General features: G+C 37.5%; 1 protein-coding gene across 3 annotated transcripts in view; it reads left to right on the forward strand.

The window, feature by feature from the left end:
• The window catches only part of ASB3 (ankyrin repeat and SOCS box containing 3), a 149,664-nt gene that overhangs the window by 83,200 nt on the left and 41,902 nt on the right, over positions 1-24,562 (forward strand). For all 3 annotated transcript variants that reach the window (XM_060026620.1, XM_060026618.1, XM_060026619.1), the window contains 2 exons: positions 4,381-4,589; positions 9,597-9,755. In XM_060026620.1, the coding sequence (XP_059882603.1) occupies positions 4,381-4,589; positions 9,597-9,755 (368 nt within the window). The remainder of the gene's footprint in view (positions 1-4,380; positions 4,590-9,596; positions 9,756-24,562) is intronic.

Consider the following 24,562-nt stretch of genomic DNA (forward strand, 5'->3'; position numbering starts at 1 on the left):
GTTATTGTAGGTCTTTTCCTTCTCTTGTGTTTCCTGCCTAGAGATGTTCCTTTAGCATTTGTTGTGAAGCTGGTTTGGTGGTGCTGAATTCTCTTAGCTTTTGCTTGTTGGTAAAGATTTTAATTTCTCTGTCGAATCTGAATGAGATCCTAGCTGGGTAGAGTAATCTTGGTTGTAGGTGTTCCCCTTTCATCACTTTAAATATGTCCTACCACTCCCTTCTGGCTTGCAGAGTTTCTGTTGAAAGATAAGCTGTTAACCTTATGGGGATTCTGTTGTATGTTATTTGTTGTTTTTCCCTTGCTGCTTTTAATATTTTTTCTTTGTATTTAATTTTTGATCGTTTGATTAATATGTGTCTTGGCGTATTTCTCCTTGGATTTATCCTGTATGGGACTCTCTGTGCTTCCTGGACTTGATTGACTATTTCCTTTCCCATATTAGGGAAGTTTCAACTATAATCTCTTCAAATATTTTCTCAGTCACTTTCTTTTTCTGTTGTTTTCTGGAACCCCTATAATTCGAATGTTGGTGCATTTAATATTGTCCCAGAGGTCTCTGAGGCTGTCCTCAATTCTTTTCATTCTTTATTCTGCTCTGTGGTAGTTATTTCCACTATTTTATCTTTCAGGTCACTTATCTGTTTTTCTCCCTCAGTCATTCTGCTATTGATTCCTTCTAGAGAATTTTTAATTTCATTTATTGTGTTGTTCATCATTGTTTCTTTGCTCTTTAGTTCTTCTAGGTCCTTGTTAAACGTTTCTTGTATTTTCTCCATTCTATTTCCAAGATTTTGGATCATCTCTACTATCATTACTCTGAATTCGTTTTCAGGTAGACTGCCTATTTCCTCTTCATTTTTTTGGTCTGGTGGGTTTTTACCTTGCTCCTTCATCTGCTGTGTCTTTCTCTGTCTTCTCATTTTGCTTACTGTGTTTGGGTTCTCTTTTTCGCTGGCTGCAGGTTCGTAGTTCCTGTTGTTTTTGTATCTGCCCCCAGTGGCTAACGTTGATTCAGTGGGTTGTGTAGGCTTCCTGGTGCAGGGGACTAGTGCCTGTGTTCTGGTGGATGAGGTTGGATCTTGTCTTTCTGGTGGGCAGGACCAAGTCCGGTGGTTTGTTTTGGGTTGTCTGTGACCTTATTATGATTTTACGTAGCCTCTCTGCTAATGGGTGGGGTTGTGTTCCTGTCTTTCTAGTTGTTTTGCATAGGGTGTCCAGCACTGTAGCTTGCTGGTCGTTGAGTGGAGCTGGGTGTTAGTGTTGAGATGGAGATCTCTGGGAGAGCTTTCACTGTTTGATATTACTTGGAGCCAGGAGGTCTCTGGTGGACCAGTGTCCTGAACTTGGCTCTCCCACCTCAGAGGCACAGGCCTGACACCCCGCAGAAGCACCAGGACCCTGTCAGCCACATGGCTCAGAAGAAGAGGGAGAAAAAAAGAAAGAAAGTAAGAAAAAAATAAAATAAAGTTATTAAAATAAAAAATTATTAAAAATAAAAAATTAAAAACTAATAAAAAAGAAAGAAAGAAGAGAGCAACCAAATCAAAAAACAAATCTACCCATGATAACAAGCACTAAAAACTATACTTAAAAAAAAACGAAAAACGGATAGACAGAACTTTAGAACAAATGGTAAAAGCAAAGCTCTACAGACAAAATCAGACAAAGAAGCATACACATACACACTCACGAAAAGAGAAAAAGGAAAAACATATATATATATTAAAAAAGAGCAACCAAATCAATAAACAAATCTACCAATGATAATAAACTCTAAATACTAAACTAAGGTAAACATAAAACCTGAAACAAATTAAAAGGAAACTCCAAGTCTACAGTTGCTCCCAAAGTCCTCTTCCTCAATTTTGGGATGATTCGTTGTCTGTTCAAGTATTCCACATATGCAGGGTACATCAAGTTGATTGTGGAGATTTAATCCGCTGCTCCTGAGGCTGCTGGGAGAAATTTCCCTTTCTCTTCTTTGTTCGCACAGCTCCTGGGGTTCAGCTTTGGATTTGGCCGCGCCTCTGCGTGTAGGTCGCCTGAGGGCGTCTGTTCCCTGCTCAGACAGGACGGGGTTAAAGGAGCAGCTGATTCGGGGGCTCTGGCTCACTCAGGCCCGGGGGAGGGAGGAGTACGGAATGTGGGGCGAGCCTGCGGCGGCAGAGGCCATAGTGACGTTGTAACAGCCTCAGGTGCGCTGTGTCTTCTCCCAGGAAAGTTGTCCCTGGATCATGGGACCCTGGAAGTGGCGGGCTGCACAGGCCCCCGGGAGGGGCGGTGTGGATAGTGACCTGTGCTTGCACACAGGCTTCTTGGTGGCTGCAGTGGCAGCCTTAGCATCTCATGCCCGTCTCTGGTGTCTGCGCTGGTAGCCGCGCCTCGCGCCCAACTCTGGAGCTTGTTTAGGCGGTGCTCTGAATCCCGTCTCCTCGCGCACCACGCAACAATGGTCTCTTGCCTCTTCGGCAGTTCCAGACTTTTTCCCAGACTCCCTCCCGGCTAGCTGTGGCTCACTAGCCCCCTTAAGGCTGTGTTCCCGCAGCCAACTCCAGTTCTCTCCCTGGGATCTGACCTCCAAAGCCCGAGCCTCAGCTCTCAGCCACCACCCACCCCGGCGGGTGAGCAGACAAGCCTCTCAGGCTGGTGAGTGCTGTTCGGCACGGATCCCCTGTGTGGGAATCTCTTCGCTTTGCCCTCTGCAGCCCTGTTGCTGTGCTCTCCTCCGTGGCTCTGAAGCTTCCCCTCTGCCACCCCCCATCTCCGCCAGTGAAGGGGCTTCCTAGTGTGTGGAAACTTCTCCTCCTTCACAGGTCCCTCCCAGAGGTGCAGGTCCTGTCCCTATTCTTTTGCCTCTGTTTTTTCTTTTGTCTCTGTTGTTTCTTTTTTCTTTTGCCCTGCCCAGGTACATGGGGAGTTTCTTGCCTTTTGGGAAGTCTGAGGTTTTCTGCCAGCGTTCAGTAGGTGTTCTGTAGGAGTTGTTCCACGTGTAGATGTATTTCTGATGTATCTGTATGGAGGAAGGTGATCTCTGCGTCTTACTCCTCCACCATGTTGAAGGTCTCCTTCAGTGTCTTTTTCATTCCCCCTCCTTGCAACTTCTGTGTCATCTTTATATCCTCCACATTGCTGATCATTTAATTGGTACTCAGTAAATAATTATTAACTGAATAATTAAATGTTCTGTAGTAAATATCTTTGCTTCCTTAGTAATGGACTGGTTGATTTAATCAGATTAATTCATAGCTAATATTAGCTCTCTGTAGAATCAGGTTCTGCAGATACAGCTTTATATTTAAACATGACCATAGATAAGTTTAAACTTACTACAGGAACTGTTGTGTGCTGACTTTTAACCTCTTCCCTCAAACCTCCCGTTCTGATTAAATTATTTAGAATATCACTCTAGAAAGTTTTTTACCTGTATTGGACTAGACATGTTGTTGGTATTTCCTGACCTACCTCGTAAGATATTTAGAAAAACTAAAAGGAAGAATGGAACTGAAATGTTACTGAGAGGGACTGCCTTTTGAGAGATAACTGTTGCCCTGAGAATCCTGGGTCTTATCCCAACCTGCCTCATAGTGTGACTAACAAGAAATTGTCTTTGTAAGAGTCATATGCTGAGCTATACTGGACACTGACTCCAGGGGAACTTGAACTTTGAAGGGAGATTGTGAGGAAGAGGCTAATAATGCTGTGAAAAACTTTCTGGGCTAGTGTAGGAAAGCTGGACCCATCTATGATGGTCTTTGTTCATTTTAGTATATTCAGTCAGTGGGACTGTTTCATCAAGGAAAGAAAACCCAAGTGTTTTGCTCCTTCTGGAAAGAACCACCAGGGACATAAAAACTAGAATTACTACTTATTTTTGTTCTTTTAAAAAAATGTCCTTCACTCCTTTCTGGCTTTTTTGGGTTTAGCTTTTCCCTGTAGAGGGCTATAAAATTAGTTCTTGAGGCTGAGTGTTGCTGGTCGTTAAATGGCCATCTCTGCACAGTAGACTATATACATTTGGGATTAACTGAAGGAATTTCACTCTCTCATCAACAGTGTTCCAGTGAGTGCATTTTGTTGGAGTATGAATGGGAGCAGAAGCCTGCAGGAAGGAGCTGCTCAGACAAGGAGTGATAGAACACTTAAAACTCCCTTGATATCTTTAATAAGAGGATTCTAAGGAAGCCCAGTCCCCCAAACAGAGAGACTTCCTGGTTTAGACTGGCAGAGGCTATGGCCTGACAGGTTGCTATCTCCACCTCAGGCTGTTCCCCAGCAGTTATGTGAGAGATGCTAGACAGATCCACAGTGATCTGCTAATATCTAGGAGTGCAGTGTTGTTTTATTGACGATAGTGTTTTCTTTCTGTCTTGTTTTGTAGACTGGTCAAAAGAATGGATTTTACAGAGGCTTACTCTGACACATGCTCCACGGTTGGACTTGCTGCCAGGGAAGGCAATGTTAAAGTCTTAAGAAAACTACTCAAAAACGGACGTAGTGTTGATGTTGCTGATAACAGGGGATGGATGCCAATTCATGAAGCAGCTTATCACAACTCTATAGAATGTTTGCGGATGTTAATTCGTGCAGGTATAGTAAATTCGGGGTGTGGGAGGCTGGGCTTGCAAGCTGGATTAATAAAAGAAAAAAAATGGTAATACATGACTTATTAACAGTAGTATTTGTTTACCTTTGTATAACCATACAGTAACTGCTTCTGTGTTATTAAGAATGGTAAGATTGCCTACCTTGAATTATATAAGTATGGTGTTCCAGCTGGACATTTAGAAATATTGCCCTTTATATGGAAGTTCTTATGCCTGGCCGATTTTTATTGCTAAGCTAGGTGATGTGGCAGAAGTAATCTGCTGTTTTAATTTAAGCATTTGGTACTTACTGGTCATGTTTATTTTTTATTCCTTCTCCAAAGAAAAAGAACAGTGCTGCCGAAATTGAGGGTATGAGTGTTTTCCTTGAATTAGTCTTTTTTTTTTTTTTTAATACTTTTCAGTTTCCTGAATTTGGGGACTTTTACCAATTAGTTTGATTTTGTACTTGCTGAGGACACAGAAGAGAACAGGACAGACAAGGTCCCTGCCATAGTGTTTTTATTCCCTTTGGGGGTAGGGGTGGGAACAGAATAAATACCTAAACAGTTAAACAAGGTAATTTCAAAAGGTAAAAGTGTTGTGGAAAAAATGAAACAGAGTAATGGGACAGAGAGTAATCATGTACATCTCTTTCCAGCTCTGTATTGGGTAGACTTCAAAGCTGGTAGGTTGAGATCAGCCATGTGGGAGTAGTTACACCATAGAAATCAGCCAGTGTTACAAACCAATTCTATAAACTTTTCTTTTTTCTTTTTTCACTCCCTCAGAGCCAGTTACACAGCCAGCACACAACTGAGTGAGGGGCTCAGTAAATGAGACTAAATGAGACAATGTGACCCTCAGGAAGCGAGGTGTGGGAAGAGAATTAATGGTGATTGAGCACTGCTTTGTAGCAGTCATTGTACTAGATGCTTGATTTACATTATTTATCTAAATATGCAAAACTGCTATTGAGAACACGTTACCCCCATTTTATTGAAAAGACCAAGGCTCAGAGAAATTGACTTGTCAAAAGTTATGTAATAAACCAGGATATTTGATTTGAACCCATTTCTCTCTGACTCTAAAGCCCATGTTTTTCCACTGTAGTATGTTTCCAGCGTTTAATCAAAGTAAACATTTTTAACATTCAGTTAATTTAAACTGAGTTTGAATATAACACTCCATGTTATGACACTCAGTGTACCATTTACATTTCATTAATCATGGACATTCATATTTTTCTCCCCTGTGTACTTACCATCACCAGTCACTTAGAAGGTAGACTTTTGGGACCATAGCTCATCAAAATTACTAACTCGTTACTTCATGGATGGGAAAGAAAGTAATCCTCAAAATATTTTTGGTGTGGCTTTTTGTTTGTTTTGTTTTAAGGGATGAGAGATGACAAGGCTAAATTCTCCAAATCATAATACAGGAAGTTTATCATGAATGCTTTTTAAATCACGTGTTCTAGAGTCTATTATAGTTGAATGTTTAAAGACATTGGAAAGATAGAGTTTATGTCTCAAATGTAAAAATACATGTTTTCAGAATTTGTTTGAAGTTAATTCTATAGCTTGAATTCCCAAACTATCTCTAGTGACAAAGGCATGGATTTTTTGTTGTTGTTATATATTTATTTTATTTATTTATTTTTGGCTGTGTTGGGTCTTCGTTGCAGCACGTGGGCTTCTCATTGCAGTGGCTTCTGTTGTTGCGGAGCACGGTCTCTAGGCGCACGGGCTTCAGTAGCTGTGGCACATGGGCTTAGTTGCTCCCCGGCATGTGGGATCTTCCCGGACCAGGGCTCGAACCTGTGTCCCCTGCATTGGCAGGCAGATTCTTAACCACTGCGCCACCAGGGAAGTCCCCAAAGGCATGAATTTGAATATTTGTTTCTAGTCAAAAAGTTCATTCCAGATATACTGTTATCTCTTCCCACATCAGTTTTATGTTATAATTTTTTTTTCCTTTTAGCTGCTGAATAAAATTAGGCAGGCTTTTGAATTAATGTGTTTGAACTGGCTATTTAAGTCATCTATGTTTTCTTTTAGAAGTTAAAAGTATCACCTTCATTGTTAATGACTATTCTTTTTTAGGCTTGATGTTTTTGGAGGGTAAGTCACTCATAGTTAACTGTGTGAATAGTTGATATAAATGGTCAAATAAAAATTTCTCACAATTTGTATTAGAGTTCACTATTATGAAATAAATTTTGGATAAATCTAATTTATGTGCAGTACATACACAAAGATTAGGGTAGGGGTAGGGAGATAGGAAATAGGGTTTGCAGAGTGTAGGAAGCAGCTATATGACTTATTCTAGGAGGTGGTGACATTTTTGGTCTCAGTTTTCCATGAGTTTGGTTGTTCTGTGTAGTTGGAACTAACGTCCAAAATTCTGTCAGATTTGGTTACTTGATTCACTAGAAAAATCAAACTAAAATGAAGCAAAAGGGCTATATAGCCTATTGGTCACTTTCAAAAATGTTTTCTATATTCCCCTGGCTCATCCCTTCTTTTGTAAATTAAAGTCCATACTTAATTCAGATCCACTGCCTTCTAAAAAAGATTATAATTTAAACTTTTCTGGTTAGTTCAAGTTCATAAATATTTACCAGTGGGGAATGGTAGCTGACTACTTTGTAAAATGTCTAGCTAACATACAGCTTCATGTAGGGAGGTATTTTAAAGTGCTGGTGACGTACAAACATTTCTAGTCTTGAAGAGTGAAGTGAGGTCTCTTCCGCTTAATGATGACAGTAGCATCTTCATATCTGTAACCAGTTAACTTGTTATTATGGGTTAATCTTAAAAGTTTCAAAAGCAAGTTTGACATTTCTGTCATTCTTTATACTTGCTATACCTGTGTTTTATATGATTCATAATTCTCTTGTCCCTTGTAGCTCAGCTGGTATACATAAAATTGTCTTTTATTATATAATTTCCGCCTCCTTAAATTCATCTAATATTAGTTAACTGCCAGAGATTCCTGAAACATACTTTTTATTAGTGTACTAAAGTATGAAGGTGCTCAGGCCTAGACAAAAAGGATGGAAGAGTCTTAAAAGGTTAGAAAGGCTTTGCTTTACTGTCTTCATTTTAGATCCAGAATCTAGCCTAGAAATCATACATGGCCTTTTCATTCAAGTTGGAGAAGAACACTGAAGTATGGATTACTTAGAAATTTAATATGCATATATATATATATGTATATATATTTCACTTTAGCTTTCTGTATAAAGTATTAGCACAAATAACAAATTTGCTGTTCTTCTGTATTGGCAGTTTAGTGTAATAGGTACTGAGATTTCATGAAGTTTATTAAATCTTGAAGAACAATAATGATCTTCAGTGACAGTTAATCATGCCATTCTATATTAAACCATTTGCTGACGAAAGGTCACTTAAACTCTTGCAATTAATTATAACGTACTGTGAACAAGTACTTTTATGTGGCCAATATATGATCTAATAATTCATAGTACTTTTTATTAGTTCATGTTAAGAAAATATTACACTGTTATACTGGGCATGATAACAGATATTGGAAATCCTTAGATAAATAAGGCAGTGTAGCGTAGTGATCAAGTGTTGTGTTCAGATGGACCATGTTATTTTACTTATTCTAACTTTAACACATGGTTTAATAGTAAGTCTAGCTTCCCCCCAATATATTCCTTCTTTTATTTTTCTAAATTCTTTGTTATACATACCTGCCCTCCATAACCCCATCAACTTGAGTCACTTTACAAGTATAAAACCAATCAATGAACTAATACCCAGCTCTGTTGACATTTTGATTAGAATTATAATAAATTTATTATTATTTTGGGAAGAATCAGCTTCTTTATAATGTTGAAATTTTCTATTTGGGAGCTATTTACATATCTGTATCTATATATATCTGTGTGTTCCTAGTTTTTCATGTCTTAACCTTATAGTTTTGTGGATATCTGAATATATGTCAGCTTCTGACTAATCTGGGAACACTGTTTTCATGATAGGAACTTTTAAAACATAACTACCCTATCTTGCCATTTAGTTGTGTATCTGGTAAAGTTGGAGGCTGTTTATTTATGCTTACAAGCTGTTAGTTGAATATTATTATGGCTTAGACTGACAGTTTCAGCAGTTATGATTGCAGGAATTACTTAAAACAGATGATTATTGTAGTCAGGAGCGTTAGTTTTAATTCTGGTATTTCAAGAAAATATTATTTAAAGCTTTTTTTACTTGTTTATTTTTTGTTTTTGTTTATCAATGGTTTCAGAAATGCCTCGCCCATTCAACCCACCGTTCTATTGTGGGTTTAGAATTTTATTGTTTTGGAAGCAAAGGTAAGAAAGTCACTTAATATTATCTTTTGCTGTGGACTTACAAAAAATTTAATGTGGACATTGTTTACATAATTTGAATGTTACCAAAACTTTGAGATTTTCATAACAAACCCAGAAAACTTAAGTCAACTCATAAGTTCCTTATAAATCGTATGCCATTGTTCAGTTTCTTTGGAGTGCATTTTATTATTTTAGAAATGTAGGCTTCATTAATGATTAGAATGTAGTTTTAGGTTAGAAAAGGAGTATTTGAAATACCTTCATCTTATTAGTTGAGTACAAGGAAGTAATGCTACAGGTGAGACCATTTTCCTCATGGAAATTTAGAAATAAAAGAATCAAATTTATTAATATTTCAGTAAATTTTGGATCTTGCTTTTGTGTTATTACTTTTCAATTCCTGCTGCTCTCCTTCCCCCACTTACCAAAAATTAGAGAAGAGAAAATGAGTGTGTGGGCAGAATTTGTATTAAGACTACTGGGAAGCTGTTTATACTGTGACCCTTGTAGAACTTTTTCTTGATTTTCTAGAGAGTTTTAAACTATGAGACCTCCCATTTATAATTATCTTTTAATAGTTTGTTAAATTCTTCTTGGAATCTTTGCTTTTTAATCCAAGAAATAGAAGTGATACCTTCTAATTGATAGTTTTTTATTCTTTCATAGATTCATCTAAAAACTACATTAAGACAAAGACTTTTGAGGGTTTCTGTGCATTACATCTTGCTGCAAGTCAAGGACATTGGAAGATCATACAGATTCTTTTAGAAGCTGGGGCAGATCCTAATGCCACTACCTTAGAGGAAACCACACCACTGTTTTTAGGTGAAGTATATTATTTGTGGTACAGATACAATTTTTTATTTTTTGCTAAAGAAACTAAGCTTAATTTTCCCTAAAGCTGTTGTATTTATAGTATATTCTCTGGCAAATATTATACTGTCACTTCTTTGATTTTGAAACCAAAAGGTATTTTTAAAGGTTCTTTTTTGTTTTCTACCCTTGGGTGATAGCATTTGAGAATATCTTTTAAATATTTACTTAAAGTTGTAAAACCTGTTCTGAATTGTAGTCATTATCATTGTTCTCAATGTTGTTCTGAAGACCAGGTAGAGTTTAAATTGTAGCATTAGTTACAGGGTTACCTGTGAATGTTTTATGTTTGCTTTTGCTTTTTCTTAGCATTAAGAAATTAAGAATGTTTTATGGAAGAAATCATGAGCTAAACCTTTAACGCTAGTTAATTTGTTGCCTATATGGATCACTATTCAGACTTCTTCAGTTATGGTCTGGTTTTCTTTTTTTGGTTTTTTTTTTTGCGGTACTTGGGCCTCTCACTGTTGTGGCCTCTCCCGTCGCGGAGCACAGGCTCCGGACGCGCAGGCTCTGTGGCCATGGCTCACGGGCCTAGCCGCTCCGTGGCATGTTGGATCTTCCCGGACCGGGGCACGAACCCGTGTCCCCTGCATCAGCAGGTGGACTCTCAACCACTGCGCCACCAGGGAAGCCCTATGGTCGTTTTTTAATTCATTAAGAACAAAGGCCAGGGACTTCCCTGGTGGTCCAGTGGGTAAGACTCTGTGTTCCCAATGCAGGGGGCCTGGGTTCGATTCCTGGTTGGGGAACTAGATCCTGCATACTGCAGGTAAGAAATCCGCATGCAGTAACTAAGAGTTCACGTGCTGCAACTAAGAAGTCCACATGCCGCAACTAAGAGTCCGTGTTCTGCAAGTAAGACCCGGCGCAGCCAAAATAAATAATAAACAAACAAACAAATAAGTAAATATTAAAAAAAAAAAGGCCAAATTCTGAAGGGCATACTTCTAATACCTGTCTTTTTAGCTTCCTCCCTCCCTTTCATCCTGTTTGTCTTTGGGGACATTGTGGCCCATAAAGTTTAGTGGAACATGAGAAAGTTAAGAGAATAAAACATTTGTACAGAATCAGTGTATTTGGATTATAGTTTTGGTCCTGCCACATGTAATTCATATGTTCATTTATTTACTGTATGCTTCAGTTTCCTCACTTATAAAATGAGAGTAATAGTACCTACCTAGTCTTTATTGGGCTGAGAATAAAATATCTATGAAAATAATCTTTTCCTTGTAAACTTAAGAATATATATTCTTAAAGTTATGTGCAGTAGAATTCATTCTTTTTAGTGTACAGTTTTACGAGTTTTGATGTATGCATAAAAATGTGTAATGACAATGACAGTCAAGACACAGAACAGTTCCATCACCTTGCAAAATTCCATCATGCTGCCTATTTTTAATCAACCTTTTCCCCCTACCTCACCCCTGATAACCACTGATCTGTTTTCTGTTTTCATGCCTGTAGTTTGCTTTTTTCTTTTTTGGCTGTGCCTTGCAGCTTGTGGGATCTCAGTTCCTTGACCAGGGATTGAACCTGGGCCGCAGCAGTGGAAGCCCAGAATCCTGGGCCACCAGGGAACTCCCCTGTAGTTTGTTTTTTTTACAGAATGTCATAAATATATATGAAACAATACAACATGTAACCTTTGAGACTGACTTCTTTCACTTAGCATAATGCTATTGAGATTCGTACATGTTGTTGCATGTATCAGTAATTCATTCCTTTCTTTCTAAGTAGTATTCCATTGTATGAATGCACCACAATTTATCTATTTACCAGTTGATAGACATCTGAGTTTTCAGTGTTTGGTGATTATGAATAAATTGCCACAAACTTTTGCACACAGGTTTTGTTTGAATATAAGTTTTCATTTCTCTTGAATTAATATTTAGGATTGTTGGTTAGTGTGGTAAGTGTATGTTTAATTTTGGAAAACAATTTGTAAGTTTCTTATATAGTGACTCTCCCATTTTGCATCCCCTCCAGTAATGTTTGAGAGTTTCAGTTGTCGTACATCCTCACCGTATCACTTGGTATTGACAAATTTTTCTTTTTTTCTTTTTTTACATTTTAGTCATTTTAATAGGGATTTAGTGGTATCTCATTGTGATTTTAATTTGTATTTTTCCTGATTGCTAATGATGTTGACCATCTTTTCATATGATTATTTGCCATCTTTCCTTTTTTTTCTGTTCTTAGACAAGTGTTTTGTTTTGAAATAATTTCAGACTTATGGAAATAACAGTACAAAGGATTCTTGTGTACCTTTCACCCAAAGTCTGTTCTTTTGCCCTGTTCACTATATCATTTTTTCTCCCTATATATTTATCCATGTATTATTTTTTTGGAACCCTTTGAGATTAAATTGTAGACATAAAGCTTCTTTACCCATAAATACTTCTGTGTGAACTTCCTAGAAGCAATGAAATTCTTTTATGTAACTGCCATAAAATAATCAAAATCAGGAAGTTAACACTGATACAGTACTGTTGTTTAATCTACAGATTTTATTCAGGTTTGCCAGTTGCTCCACTAATGTCCTTTTTAGCAAATAAAAAAAAATTTTTTTAATTGGTTCAGGATCAGTCCAGGATTATTTATTATATTTAGATGTTATGTCTCTTTAGCCTCCCGTAATTTGGAACAGTTTTTCAGTCTTTATCTGTTATGATTTTAGCATTTTTGAAGAGTTCAGGCCATTTATTTTGTAGAATGTCTTTCAATTTGGGTTTGTTCGATGTTTTTTCTTGATAAAGTACAGGTTATACATTTCTCCAGGAATACCACAGAAGTGAAATGGTATCTTAGTGCATCTTATCAGGAAGAAAATGATCCATTACTGGTGATGTTAATTTATAAAAGTGTTTTAAATATGTGATATATACTATTATGAAGATGTTTCATGGAAGCCTTGCTGTAATATGGTTTGAGTTTCCTAGAGGGGAGATTACTTTTTATGTAAAGTTTCTTTTTTTTTTAACCACATCCACATTTAACCCACTTCAGATATTCTGTACAACTACATAGTAAGCTTAAGCTTTCACTGAAGCCGTGCTAAGTGCAATCTCTATTCTAGTTGTTATCTTCAAGGAATCTAACATAGAGGCGTGAACAAAAGGAATTAAGTCCTGTAAGAGTTAGAAATAACGTGTTCAATGTATTAAAAGAGGGAAAAATAAGTCACCCTGGGATGACAGAGGAAGATATCATGTGCAGAGTACTGTATTAATAGTAACAGCAAAATTTATTAAGCAGAGAATGTGTACCAAACCCTGTGTCAGATGTTTTACATGAATTACCTTGTTTAATTTTCACCATGATTCTATGACATATGTACTATTATTATTTCTACTATCACAGATGAGGAAGTGTGAAAACACTGTATTTAGGATCAGAAGTTCTGTATTTAAGTTTTGATCTTTCTACTGTCTGTGTATTGGTTAGAATAGCATTTCCTGAATTGATTCAGTGAGCTATTAATAGATGTTCATTGACAGAAGTATTCCTGATCAACATATGTTTGGGAAATGCTATGTTCTGTATTCCCCAGTGTAGAAAAACAAAAATTAGTAGCCATGTAGCTTTATGTGTCCACCTAGTCTGCAGTATCCTCTGTACTCTATGTTATCCTGTTTTAGCATTTTCATAGTTCTTATCACTGGCTGCAATTATTTTATTTATTTGCTACTTTGTTTATTGACTCCTCTCACTAGAAAGAATGTTCCATGAGAGCAGGGATTTTATTTATCTTGTTCACTGTTGTAACTCCCAAACTCAGATCAGTGTCTGGTATATGGTAGGCATGCAGTAAATTATTTGTTGAATGAAAGAATGAAGGTCTCTGAAATAGCTTCTTATAAAATATCACTTATTTTTTTTTAAATATCACTTACGTTAACTTTAATCCAGCATTTTGAAATGTATTTGACCTTAATATTATTTTTATTTGTGGAACACTTAGGGGGACTATCTCAAAAAACATTAATATTCCATGGGACTATTTGAGAAATGCTAGCTTGATCACTTAGTTTACAGTTTCAAAATATAATAGTCCCATTTACTAAATTCAGCATCGTGCTTACTTATTATATAACTATTTGGAGAAAATTAGAGATGCAGAGTTTTTAGTGATTTATATTTCAGGATATACTTGCTGTTTTTTATGTTAATGAAGGAAGAGTTGCCAGGATAATTCACACCAGTGAAAAACTTTAAATCACTTATTTTTAGTAATAGGATTTATTTAGTTTCTTTGGCAGCAAACTACCATCCTAATTATGTTTTGTATTGGCTAATACAAAAAATATTTTAACTCAAGCAGAGAGTTTAAGCCCAAGGATATATAGTACATAGAGTACTCAGCATGCTCAGGTACTGCATCAATTGTATTAGGTCCTTGTTTGGAAGTAGAGGGTTTTTTTGTTTATTTATTTATTTATTTATTTATTTATTTTTGGCTGTGTTTGGTCTTAGTTTCTGTGCGAGGGCTTTCTCTAGTTGCGGTGGGCGGGCCTCTCACTGTCGTGGCCTCTCTTGTTGAGGAGCACAAGCTCCAGACGCGCAGGCTCAGTAGTTGTGGCTCACAGGCCTAGTTGCTCTGCGGCATGTGGGATCTTCCCAGACCAGGGCTCGAACCCGTGTCCCCTGCATTGGCAGGCAGATTCTCAACCACTGTACCACCAGTGAAGCCCGGAAGTAGAGTACTTTTTAAAAAGGAAGAGAAAAGGAAAAGTGCAGGCTGAGCTTTTTCAAAAACATAGTGACAAAGAATGGATATGTGACTCTTCAGTTAGGTGTTTTGTTTAGTTAGGTGTTGTGGGCTCTAGTGTCTGCTCTGACCCATAAATAATATGACAAACTTTAGCAATGTGCTTTACTTACCTGTATATTTCTCCCTCTTTTAAATAACCATAGTGATCTGTGTTTCCATCTATAATGGAAGAGGTTTTTTTATTAAAACAAAATCCAGAACACTTCAAGGTTTGCACCAAGCTATAGATGATAATCTCTAGGTAAGGAAGAGTGGTTGGACCACCTGGACTTAAAGTGAGAAAGGGGGACTGCCTGTCTAGTATAGCTTCCTTCCCCATCTGTAGCTTTATCTTTCCAAACTGTTCATTGCTGAAACTTTGGAGTATGTTACCCCTCCCCGCTAGGGAAGCTATATTCCCTTGCATGTTGTAGTACCTATCCTGTGGCCCAGTTAACACCTAAACTGGGGGATGAAGGGATAGAAAATGAATACAGAACTATGGAAACGTTCAGGTGACTGCAAAAGTCATCAACATTAGTGGTGTGTCATTATGATTGAACTAAAGGCTAAATGCAGACAGTAAGAAATTTTACTACTCCACTGTTTATAATGGGAATATCTTTCCTACACAGAACTCACCAAGATTTTCATAAAATGGAGTTTAGAAGGAAGCTTTTCAGTTCAATGACAGTAAGAATTAAAATGAGAAAATCCCACAAATTCAGGAAACTTCTCCTCCGTATCTTTCCACGTGAAAATTGTTCTTATAGAACATCATTTGCTAACATGCAATTTAAAGTTTATGTTTAACAAGGAGTCTACCTCTTATTTCCTTTCTTTACTGTTGTCTTCTCTCTCCACTCCCCTTCCCTTGCCTTATAAATGCATACACAGTAAATATTCTAAGGATAGATTTGTAAAAACTGCTTTGGAAATATGAATACCATTATTTATAAATATAGTAGATTTAAGTGAAAATATAGCTGATTATATAGGAAATAGATTTTCTTTTTATTTTGCTGTATTTAAAACAGCACTGATAAATTGGAGGCTCAAATCCAACCCAGTGCGACCTCACAGAACAATTTCTATGAGAACTGCACAGCATGCTGTTTTGGCTTTTGATGGATTATTTTTCATTTTTTGTTCTTCTGAGTCTCTGCTTAGTCTGTGTAAACTTCAACGTTAAACATAGCTGTAATGTTTATTAGGAACAAAGTTTTTTATAAGCAGTGTTATGTGAGGCCGCCTATTTCAATATTGAATTGTAAAATATGTCATACTTTAGCTCGTGTGGCCTATCCTTTAACTCTGACTCTGTTGATATATTCCAGAGTTGAACAAACCAACTTGTATTTCACTTTTCACTAGTATTTTCATGGATTAGTGATCATTCATAGAGTTATTTTTTGAGGTGCTATGAACTTTGAGGTGTAGCATTCATATATTTAATATGTATTATATTAATTAAACTTAATCTTTGGAGTTATTTTTAGATCTTTCAATGGAAAGATTAATCATCTTCCTTAAGGATTATAACTTAAGCATTTTTATTTGAGGACATGTTCTTGAAAATAGGAGTTTGAGTTTTCTCAGGTCTGAAGTATGGCTGTTCACTAAAAAGTTACATTTTAAAAATGTTAATTTCATGTTCTATTTACTTTCTTGATGTAACTTTTTATTATTTTATATCATACTCTTCAGTGCTTTAAGACTGTATCTTTTCATTCCTTAAGATAAGCAGTTTGAAGCTAGTATATTTATTATCTTTCTTGTGTTACCTTCGTATAATTAAATGTATTTACGCTATCTGTCATTTTATTAGTCATGTTTGATTGATAGAATTAAACTTCTGGCTTTTAAAAATGAAGAAATCAATATCCCTGTATTCTCCTGTGTAACTCTTTTTCTTTTTTCTGTCCTTTGCCAATTTTGTTAGTTATATTGTATTAACGTTGTCAGTGGAAATAACATTTTGTATCCTATTCTGGCATCTTAATACCTTCATTTTCTTTTATTCTTATAGTTATGTGGTTCAGTAGCTTAGAAGTTTATCATCAGTTATTTTGCCATGGTTTTTCCAGTCTTGTTTGGTTAACTAAATTCTTCCTTTAACAGAGTCCTCTGAAAGGACCCATGGGAATAATGTTCCTTGAGTTCTTGCATGTTCATAATTGAATAATTAATTAAATTAAATTAATGAATTAATTTACTTTTTGGCCGTGCCACGCTGCAGCTTGTGGTATCTTAGTTCCTCAACTATGGATTGAACCCAGGCCCTTGGCAGTGAGAGTGCAGGGTCCTAAACACTGGAGTGGTCCTTGGGATGAGGGATGTTTTGCCACATACTTTTTCTTTGATAGGGACTCCGCAGTGTAATGATCTGTTTCTCTAAGCAATACTGTGGAGATCATACAGAGGTGGCTCCTATAAGGAAACTACTGCTATATGAGTACTTCAAAAACGTGAATTGGATAATTACAGAAAGTGGTAGAATTCACTTTTCTAGCTCAGCTATCTAAATCAAACGTTTCTCTTGACTCTGTTGGTGGGGAGACATATGGAAAAATGATAAGGTTTTTGTCTTCTAAGACTTTCATGTGATTGAAAGATGTGTTTTTCTGGATATGATCTCTGATGGCTTATTGCCCATTTGACTTCTTTCTGTCAGAAACAGAGACATGTCATTGGCAACATGTAGAATTAGATTGGGGTACTGACCACAATCTTTCTGTTATATTCCTAACATAATGAATTTTGTCCATTTGGTCATGGTTTTTACCATCAGTATACATCTTTAAGATTGTTAGTCGTTGAGCAGACACGAGGTCCTTTGTAAGAAAGAAGTGTAACTTTTCATTACAGTTTTAGAAAAAATTTTTCTAAGTAGCAATCAAATACTACATTTCAGACTAAGGATTCATGGCCAAGACACATTATAGAAATATATCTGTATATATAGGGAGAGTGGTTTGAAATTATGATATATGTCTTTGATGGGAAAGCCTTACTTTATAACCATTCTGATTATAAAATTTAATTATGAAATAAATAACTGTGGGTAGTCCTACTTACCCAGTGACATTCTTGAAATAATTCTCCATCCTTGCCAGTCACTTTGTCGGAGTGAAAAGTTGAAACTAACATATGCTGTCAGTGGAGTTAGTATAGTACTTTAATAGTTCTCCTGTCCTGGGTATAGGTAGTCTTAGAAAAACATAAAATCTGAGGTGACATAGAATAAATTCAAAACACTAGAAAAAAAAATCACTTGTCATTGCAGTCTAGTTTCTTTTCTAGTGCCACCAGGTGTCAGTGTAACCACAGGACCAAAGAAATACACAGTAGATAAAATGGCTACGAACATTCTTTTTTGCTTTGTGAAAGAGGTAGGGAAAAAAGTTTTATTCAAATTAGATATACAATGGAAAGATTATTTTCAGTGAATTGTAGAGGAAAATGAAGTGCATAATGGAGAATAGAGTACATGTAGAATTTAAGAAGCATAGATACAGTTAAAAATTCATATATAAATCAAATGTACTAATAGAATACGTAGGTGATCTCTGAGGCCCTCAGAAATCACCAACCTGTTGCTATAACTAGAGGAGATGGACAGCCTGTGGTTAAACTGTTCATTACAGCCTTGCTGACTGTGATGTTTCTCAGTAGAACTACTGTCACAATCTGAGCCTCAAGATGAAAGAGTATATTCTAGCTTATAGATGTAAAACTCAGCTCACTGCAATTTGCATTTGGTACAGAACTTGTTTACGGTAATTCCCTAAAACAAATAGTCACATTAGGCATTTTTCCAAAAGAGTATTCAATAGGATAATTACGTTTTAAAAAATCCCTCCTTTAGAAATTTATTGTTTAATGAGTGCTGCATTAAATAATGATCATTGTTTACTATTTTTAGTTAGAGTTTAGTAATCCTAGTTAGATTTATTACTTACATGTATGTATAGCTCTGCCATATTTCTCCCAGATGAGAATCCTATGTTAAGTCCATGTCTTCATGAAATCTTCATGTGGGGCTTGTGACTGCACTCAGTGTGCTACATGCCTCAACTGAGTTTTGATTTTGGTTAGAAGTTATATGTGGGTCAGCAGCTGCTTCTACTTCCTTGATTTCTCCTTTTCAACAATATTTTGTTATTCAGGTTATGTTATCCCAGATTACTTCTTTTTCCCTCTTAAATATAGGAAATGGAAAGATGTGTTTCTTCAAAAATATAAATGTCTCCCTAGAAATTATTGCAGGTAATGATGTTCTCATATCATTTTTACTTTGTTAGACTTTTGATGTTACAGGTTTCTTCAGCACAATAACCTGACCTGTTGTGGGAGGGGCAGTGTCCCTGCCATCAGAGCTTCTGTTTTTTCTTTTCTGCTGTCTCAGCTAGAGTCTTACAGACAATACCTGTTTGGATTGAAGGGAGGAAAGCCTTTCTCCCATCTTTGTGTGTACCCCAGACACTTTGAGCTCTGTCTTCCAAATGGGGTGTTTTATTTCATATTTATTCTTTATCCTTGGGCTCTGGTCTCTGTTCAATGCCAGTGTAATACCAGATCCTATGATTCTGCTTTCTTTTTCTCTCTGGGAATCCACAGTACTTTTCCAGGTTCCAGAATTACTCATTTCCTTTCTGTCCTTGAACACCTGCCCCAAACCATAGGAGCCACAACTAATGGCCTGGTTCCCTGTCCTCATTGCCAGGCGTGTATCTTGGAGATAGATATGCCTAGTATTCTAGGTTAAATTCCAATTTAGTTAAATTCTAAACTCTAGACCAGAGCCGTCCAATAGAATTTGGAAGTGTCCTAAATCTGTACCGTCCAGTCACTAGCCAAGTGTGGCTCTTGAGCACTTCAAATGAAGCTAGTTTGATTGAGGTACTCAAATTTTCATTTAATTTAATTTTAATTAATTAGATTTAAATAGCCACATATGGCTACTGGCTTCTGTATCAGAGAGCGCAGCTCTTTGTATACCCTTAACTGAGCTGTAGTCCTCTTCTATCCTTGAAATGTTGGCCTCCTTTGCCGTAGCGTGCGGTACTAGATGGGTCCCATGTAGAGAGGTGAGGGAGCAAAGAAACACCAGCTTAGCCAATCAGCTTGCTTATCAGTGGGATGGTAGAAATTGCAGCTGAATTTCCCTCATTATCCATGGTTGATTAGGTGATTATCAGACTCACGCTCCAGTCTAAGGAAATGTCTTTAGGTCTCTGCAAACTTGGACAAGAAGTGGAAGGAAAAGAAAGAGCATAAAAGTTCTGTATAAGCAGCATCTGCCTATAGACCTAGTTCTGATTTTTGGAAGAGAGAAAAATCTGGCAAGTGAATACAGGTGGTGGCCGTGGAAAGATAGAGGATTATGGGCTTTGGATTCCTTTTTTGAGGATGGGAAATAGTGTATATGTTTGTAAGACAAGATCAGTATGGCTGTGGAGGAGGAAAGATAAACATAAACATTTATTTAAACTAATAAGACTGGTTTGTGGGTAATTATCATGGAGGAAGTTAATTGGACAATAAATTGGGTAAACCTGAGGGTCTGCACTCTCACTTAGGAGGGAACCTGGATATGCACTTCTTGTAGTGCTGAATGATGGTTGCAGTTAATCGGGTTGTTGGACAAAAGGATTGATCCTGCAAAGGGAAGAGGCTGTCCTTTGGGTGCATGGAGTGAAGGTGACCAATATGAGTTTAGTCAGAGAGTTGTATTAGTATTGAGGGAACTGTAATTATGGCCTAACTCCTCATGATTGAAAAGCTAACCTTCTGAGTATCCTATTTGTGGAGTTTATTAGGAAAAGAAGTTGACCAGTTATATATCAGGAAAGGGGTAAGGGAGACTGAGGGAGAGAAAGAAGGAACATTTATTGAGCACCTACTATATTCACTTATATTAATTATTCAATCAACTAAAAGCCCATAGGTAAGTAGATTATCCTTATTTTATATGTGTAATGAGGTTGAGAGACTAACTTGCTCACAGCTGGACAGAGTGCCTGACTACACTATCTGTGTTCTTTCCACTAGAGTTAGGGCATCATCTTGTGATCCTAAATTATAATTCAGATATGTCTGAGATGCCTGAGCACTTGTGTCATGAATAAGTAGGTGGCAAATTCAGGAGCAAAATGAATGGTTTTCAGGAGGAGATTTTTATTTGAGTAACTGGGTGGTAGAGGGGCTTCTGGGAGACAAGGGTGGAAGAACAGCCTGGTTTTCCAGCTTCCGGGATTCATATTTGAGCCCTGTAGTGAGAGGAGCTGAAGGCGGAAGGTGAAGGATCCGTTTCCATGAGCACCTCTGAGAGGCGCAGGGATATGAGCAGCCCTGCTCTGTAGGAAGCTCGGTGACAGAGCATGTTGTGGGTTAGGTTGGGAACAGGGCATCTTCTCCACTGCTGCTCAGTTGTAGCATGTTGCCTATACAGTGGGCACTGCAGGGAAACCAGCATCACTTTGGCATCTTGCATATTCAGAATTGGGAAATAAATGGCACCTATGGCTTGGGTGACATCATTCTCATTGACACTGTGCCAGTTATAACCTTCAAGTGGCCTTTACAACTGTGAACATCAGGAAGGTGTCTCAGAGAAGATGACAGGATTATTTAGGAGATCAGAAGTCCTTAGTGGGGTAGAATTTGTCAGGAGATATAGCTTCCATATTATGCAAGTGGGGCCATGAACTGGTGAAAAATACTAAAAACTTTTATTGTGAAACATTTAAAATATATACGAAAGTAGAGAACATAATATAGTGAACTCCTTTGTACCATCAGCCAGCTATAGCTGTTATCAGCTTGTTTCTTCTGTAACCCCAATGTCAGGATTTGAAATTTTAGTTTACAGTTTAACATAACTTCACTTGTACTCCCAGGCTAGTGAGTCCCAAAGGAGCTCAGGATAAAGACAATGTTATATTTTGTTTATTTATTCGTATCTCAGCTACTTCCAAAGAGAATTTGAAGTGACTGATGATTAAGGTAAGAGTAAACACTACACACCTACCAGAACGGCTGAAAAGAAAAAGATTGAAAGTACCAAGTGTTTATGAGGATGTGAAGCAACCAGAAGATAGATTACTGATGGGAGTGTGAATTTGGTATAGCCACTTTGAAAAACGGTTTGGAAGAACTTACTAAAGCTGAGTATATACATACTCTCTGTCCCAGCAATTCCATTCCTAGGCATATAGTCAACAGTAATGTGTATCAGTGTTCAGTAAAAGACGTACTAGAGGGCTTCCCTGGTGGCACAGTGATCGAGAATCCGCCTGCTGATGCAGGGACACGGGTTCGTGCCCCGGTCCGGGAAGATCCCACATGCCTTGGCGTGGCTGGGTCCGTGAGCCATGGCCGCTGAGCCTGTGCGTCTGGAGCCTGTGCTCCGCAACGGGAGAGGCCACAACAGTGAGAGGCCCGCGTACGACAAAAAAAAAAAAAAAAAAAAAGAAGTACTATAATAGTCTTGTTGTAGCGCTCTATTACAGCCCCAAACAGGAAGCTATCCAAAGAGCATCTGCCAGCAATAGAACAGGTAAATAAATTGTGTTCTATTTACACAATGGATTACTACACAGCAATGAAGAGGAATGATCTGCAGCTAGAGGCAACAATATTGATAAATTTTACAAGCATAATGTTGAACCAGAGAAACTAGATGTAATAGAGTACAGATTTTCCTCAACTTAGGATGGGGTTACATCCCAATAAGCCCATTGTAAGCTGAAAATGTTGTAAGTCAAGAATGCACTTAATACACCTAGCCTACCAAACATCATCGTTTAGTCTAGCCTACCTTATATGTGCTCAGAACACTTACATTAGCCTACATTGTGCCTTACGTTAGGCACAGTCATCTAACACAAAGCTTATTTTATAATAAAGTGTTGAATATCTCGTGTAATTTATTGAAACTATATTGAAAGTGAAAAACAGAATGGTTGTATGGGTATAGAATGGTTGTGAGTATATCAGCTGTTTATCCTCATGATTTTGTGGCTGACTGGGAGCTGCAGCTTGCTGCCACTGCCCAGCGTTGTGAGAGATGATCATACCACATATTGCTAGCCCAGGAAAATATCAAAATTTGAAGTACAGTTTCTCCCGAATGTGTATCCCTTTTGCACTGCTGTAAAGTCGAAAAATTGTTGTCAGACCATCTTAAGTTGGGGACTGTCTGTATTTTCTGGCCCTTTACAGAAACAGTTTGCTGACTCCTATTCTTGTTAATATTACCAGGTATAGTTGAGGGAGTCCTGACTAACTAGGAAGCCTGGGCTCTGGCTCTGTGACTTTGGGCAGATCACTCAGCTCCTCAGGATTTATGTCCTGAACGAGCAGGTGATGAGCTGTGCTTCTAGGAGTAGCTCCAACTACAAATTCATTTTTTCCTTTAAAAAAAAAAAAAGCTAACTTTTTGCCAAGGCTTACAAAATTTGGCTTCTTTCTACCTCTCTTGCTTTATTTCCTTTCCTTGACTTCACTTCAGTCACACTGGCCATCTTGGCTATTCCAAACATACTCAGCTCTTTTGTACTTCACTGCCTTTACACTTCTTATTTCCTGTTTGGAGTACTCTTCTTCCACCTCTTTGCATGGCTTACTGCTTATCTCTCATTTCTCTGTTCAGAGGTCTCTGTTTCAAAGAGATGACCTCTATCCTCTTTTCTAACATAGCACTCTCATACTCGGTCACTGCTCTTTACTTTACCTTGTTAATTTCTTTCACTTTTTTTCCCACAAAAAACAATTTCACAGTTTCTTTTATCAGAACTTATTTCCTTTATCTGTGTACTTGTTTATTATCTGTCTCTCCCACTAGAATGGAAGTTCCACGAAGGCAACTACTTTGTAAGTCTGGTTGCTTGCTATGCCCCTTGTGCTTAGTACAGTCCCTGGCACTGTTGAATGATTGGATTAATTATTTAACTACTGCAGAGTCTTAAAGGACTTGGTAAAATGGTAGATTTTATTTCAAATGCAAATAAGAGCCCTGGAAAAAAAATTAAACTATTATTATAGCTAAGTTGATTTCAATGGCTTGTTGTTTGCAGCTGCTTTTATAATGATTTAAATTCTTCCGCAGAGCTGTCAGGTATGTTTATATAATCATCCTTAATTTACATAGAATGTGAAGTCATAAGTATACTGACTTCTTCCAAAGCACTGTGGTTTACTGAATTTCTGGGATTTGTAAGTCAATGTGGCTTTTGTTTTTGTTTTTTAAATCAAATTTTGGAAAATTTCAGGCATTTTTTTCTCTTCAAATGTATTTTTTGCTGCCCAATTTTTACTCTCTTCTCCTTCTGGGTCTCCAATTAATGTATGCTGGACTGTTTGATGTGTACAGTTGATTTTCCTGTAGTCTTTTTTTTTCCTCTCTCAGTTCTTCAGATAGGATGATATACATATATATATGTTTTTGTTTTTTGTTTTATTTTCCTTCTTTCTTTTTTTGGCCATGCTGTGTGGCATGCAGGATCTTAGTTTCCCAACCAGGGATCGAACCCATGCCCCCTGAAGTGGTAGCGTGGAGTCTTAACCACTGGACCACCAGGGAAGTCCCTGGTTGATTTATATTGATGTCTTCAAGTTCATCCACTCTTCTACCATCTCTGATCTTCTTTTAAGCCCATCCATTTCTTTTTTCAGTTCTGGAATTTCCAGTTGGTTCTTTTTTTTAAAAAAGTTTCATTACTCAGATTCTCTGTGTATGCTGTGTGTATACCATAGATATTAAAAGTAAAATCTTTGGGGCTTCCCTGGTGGCGCAGTGGTTGAGAGTCAGCCTGCTGATGCAGCAGACACGAGTTTGTGCCCCGGTCCGGGAAGATCCCACATGCCGCGGCGCGGCTGGTCCCGTGGGCCATGGCCGCTGAGTCTGCGCGTCCGGAGCCTGTGCTCCGCAGCAGGAGAGGCCACAACAGTGAGAGGCCTGCGAACTGCAAAAAAACAAACAAACAAACAAAAAAAGTAAAAT

The sequence above is a fragment of the Delphinus delphis genome, chromosome 12 (genome assembly GCF_949987515.2).
Source record: "Delphinus delphis chromosome 12, mDelDel1.2, whole genome shotgun sequence".
In the NCBI taxonomy this organism is placed as follows: domain Eukaryota; kingdom Metazoa; phylum Chordata; class Mammalia; order Artiodactyla; family Delphinidae; genus Delphinus; species Delphinus delphis.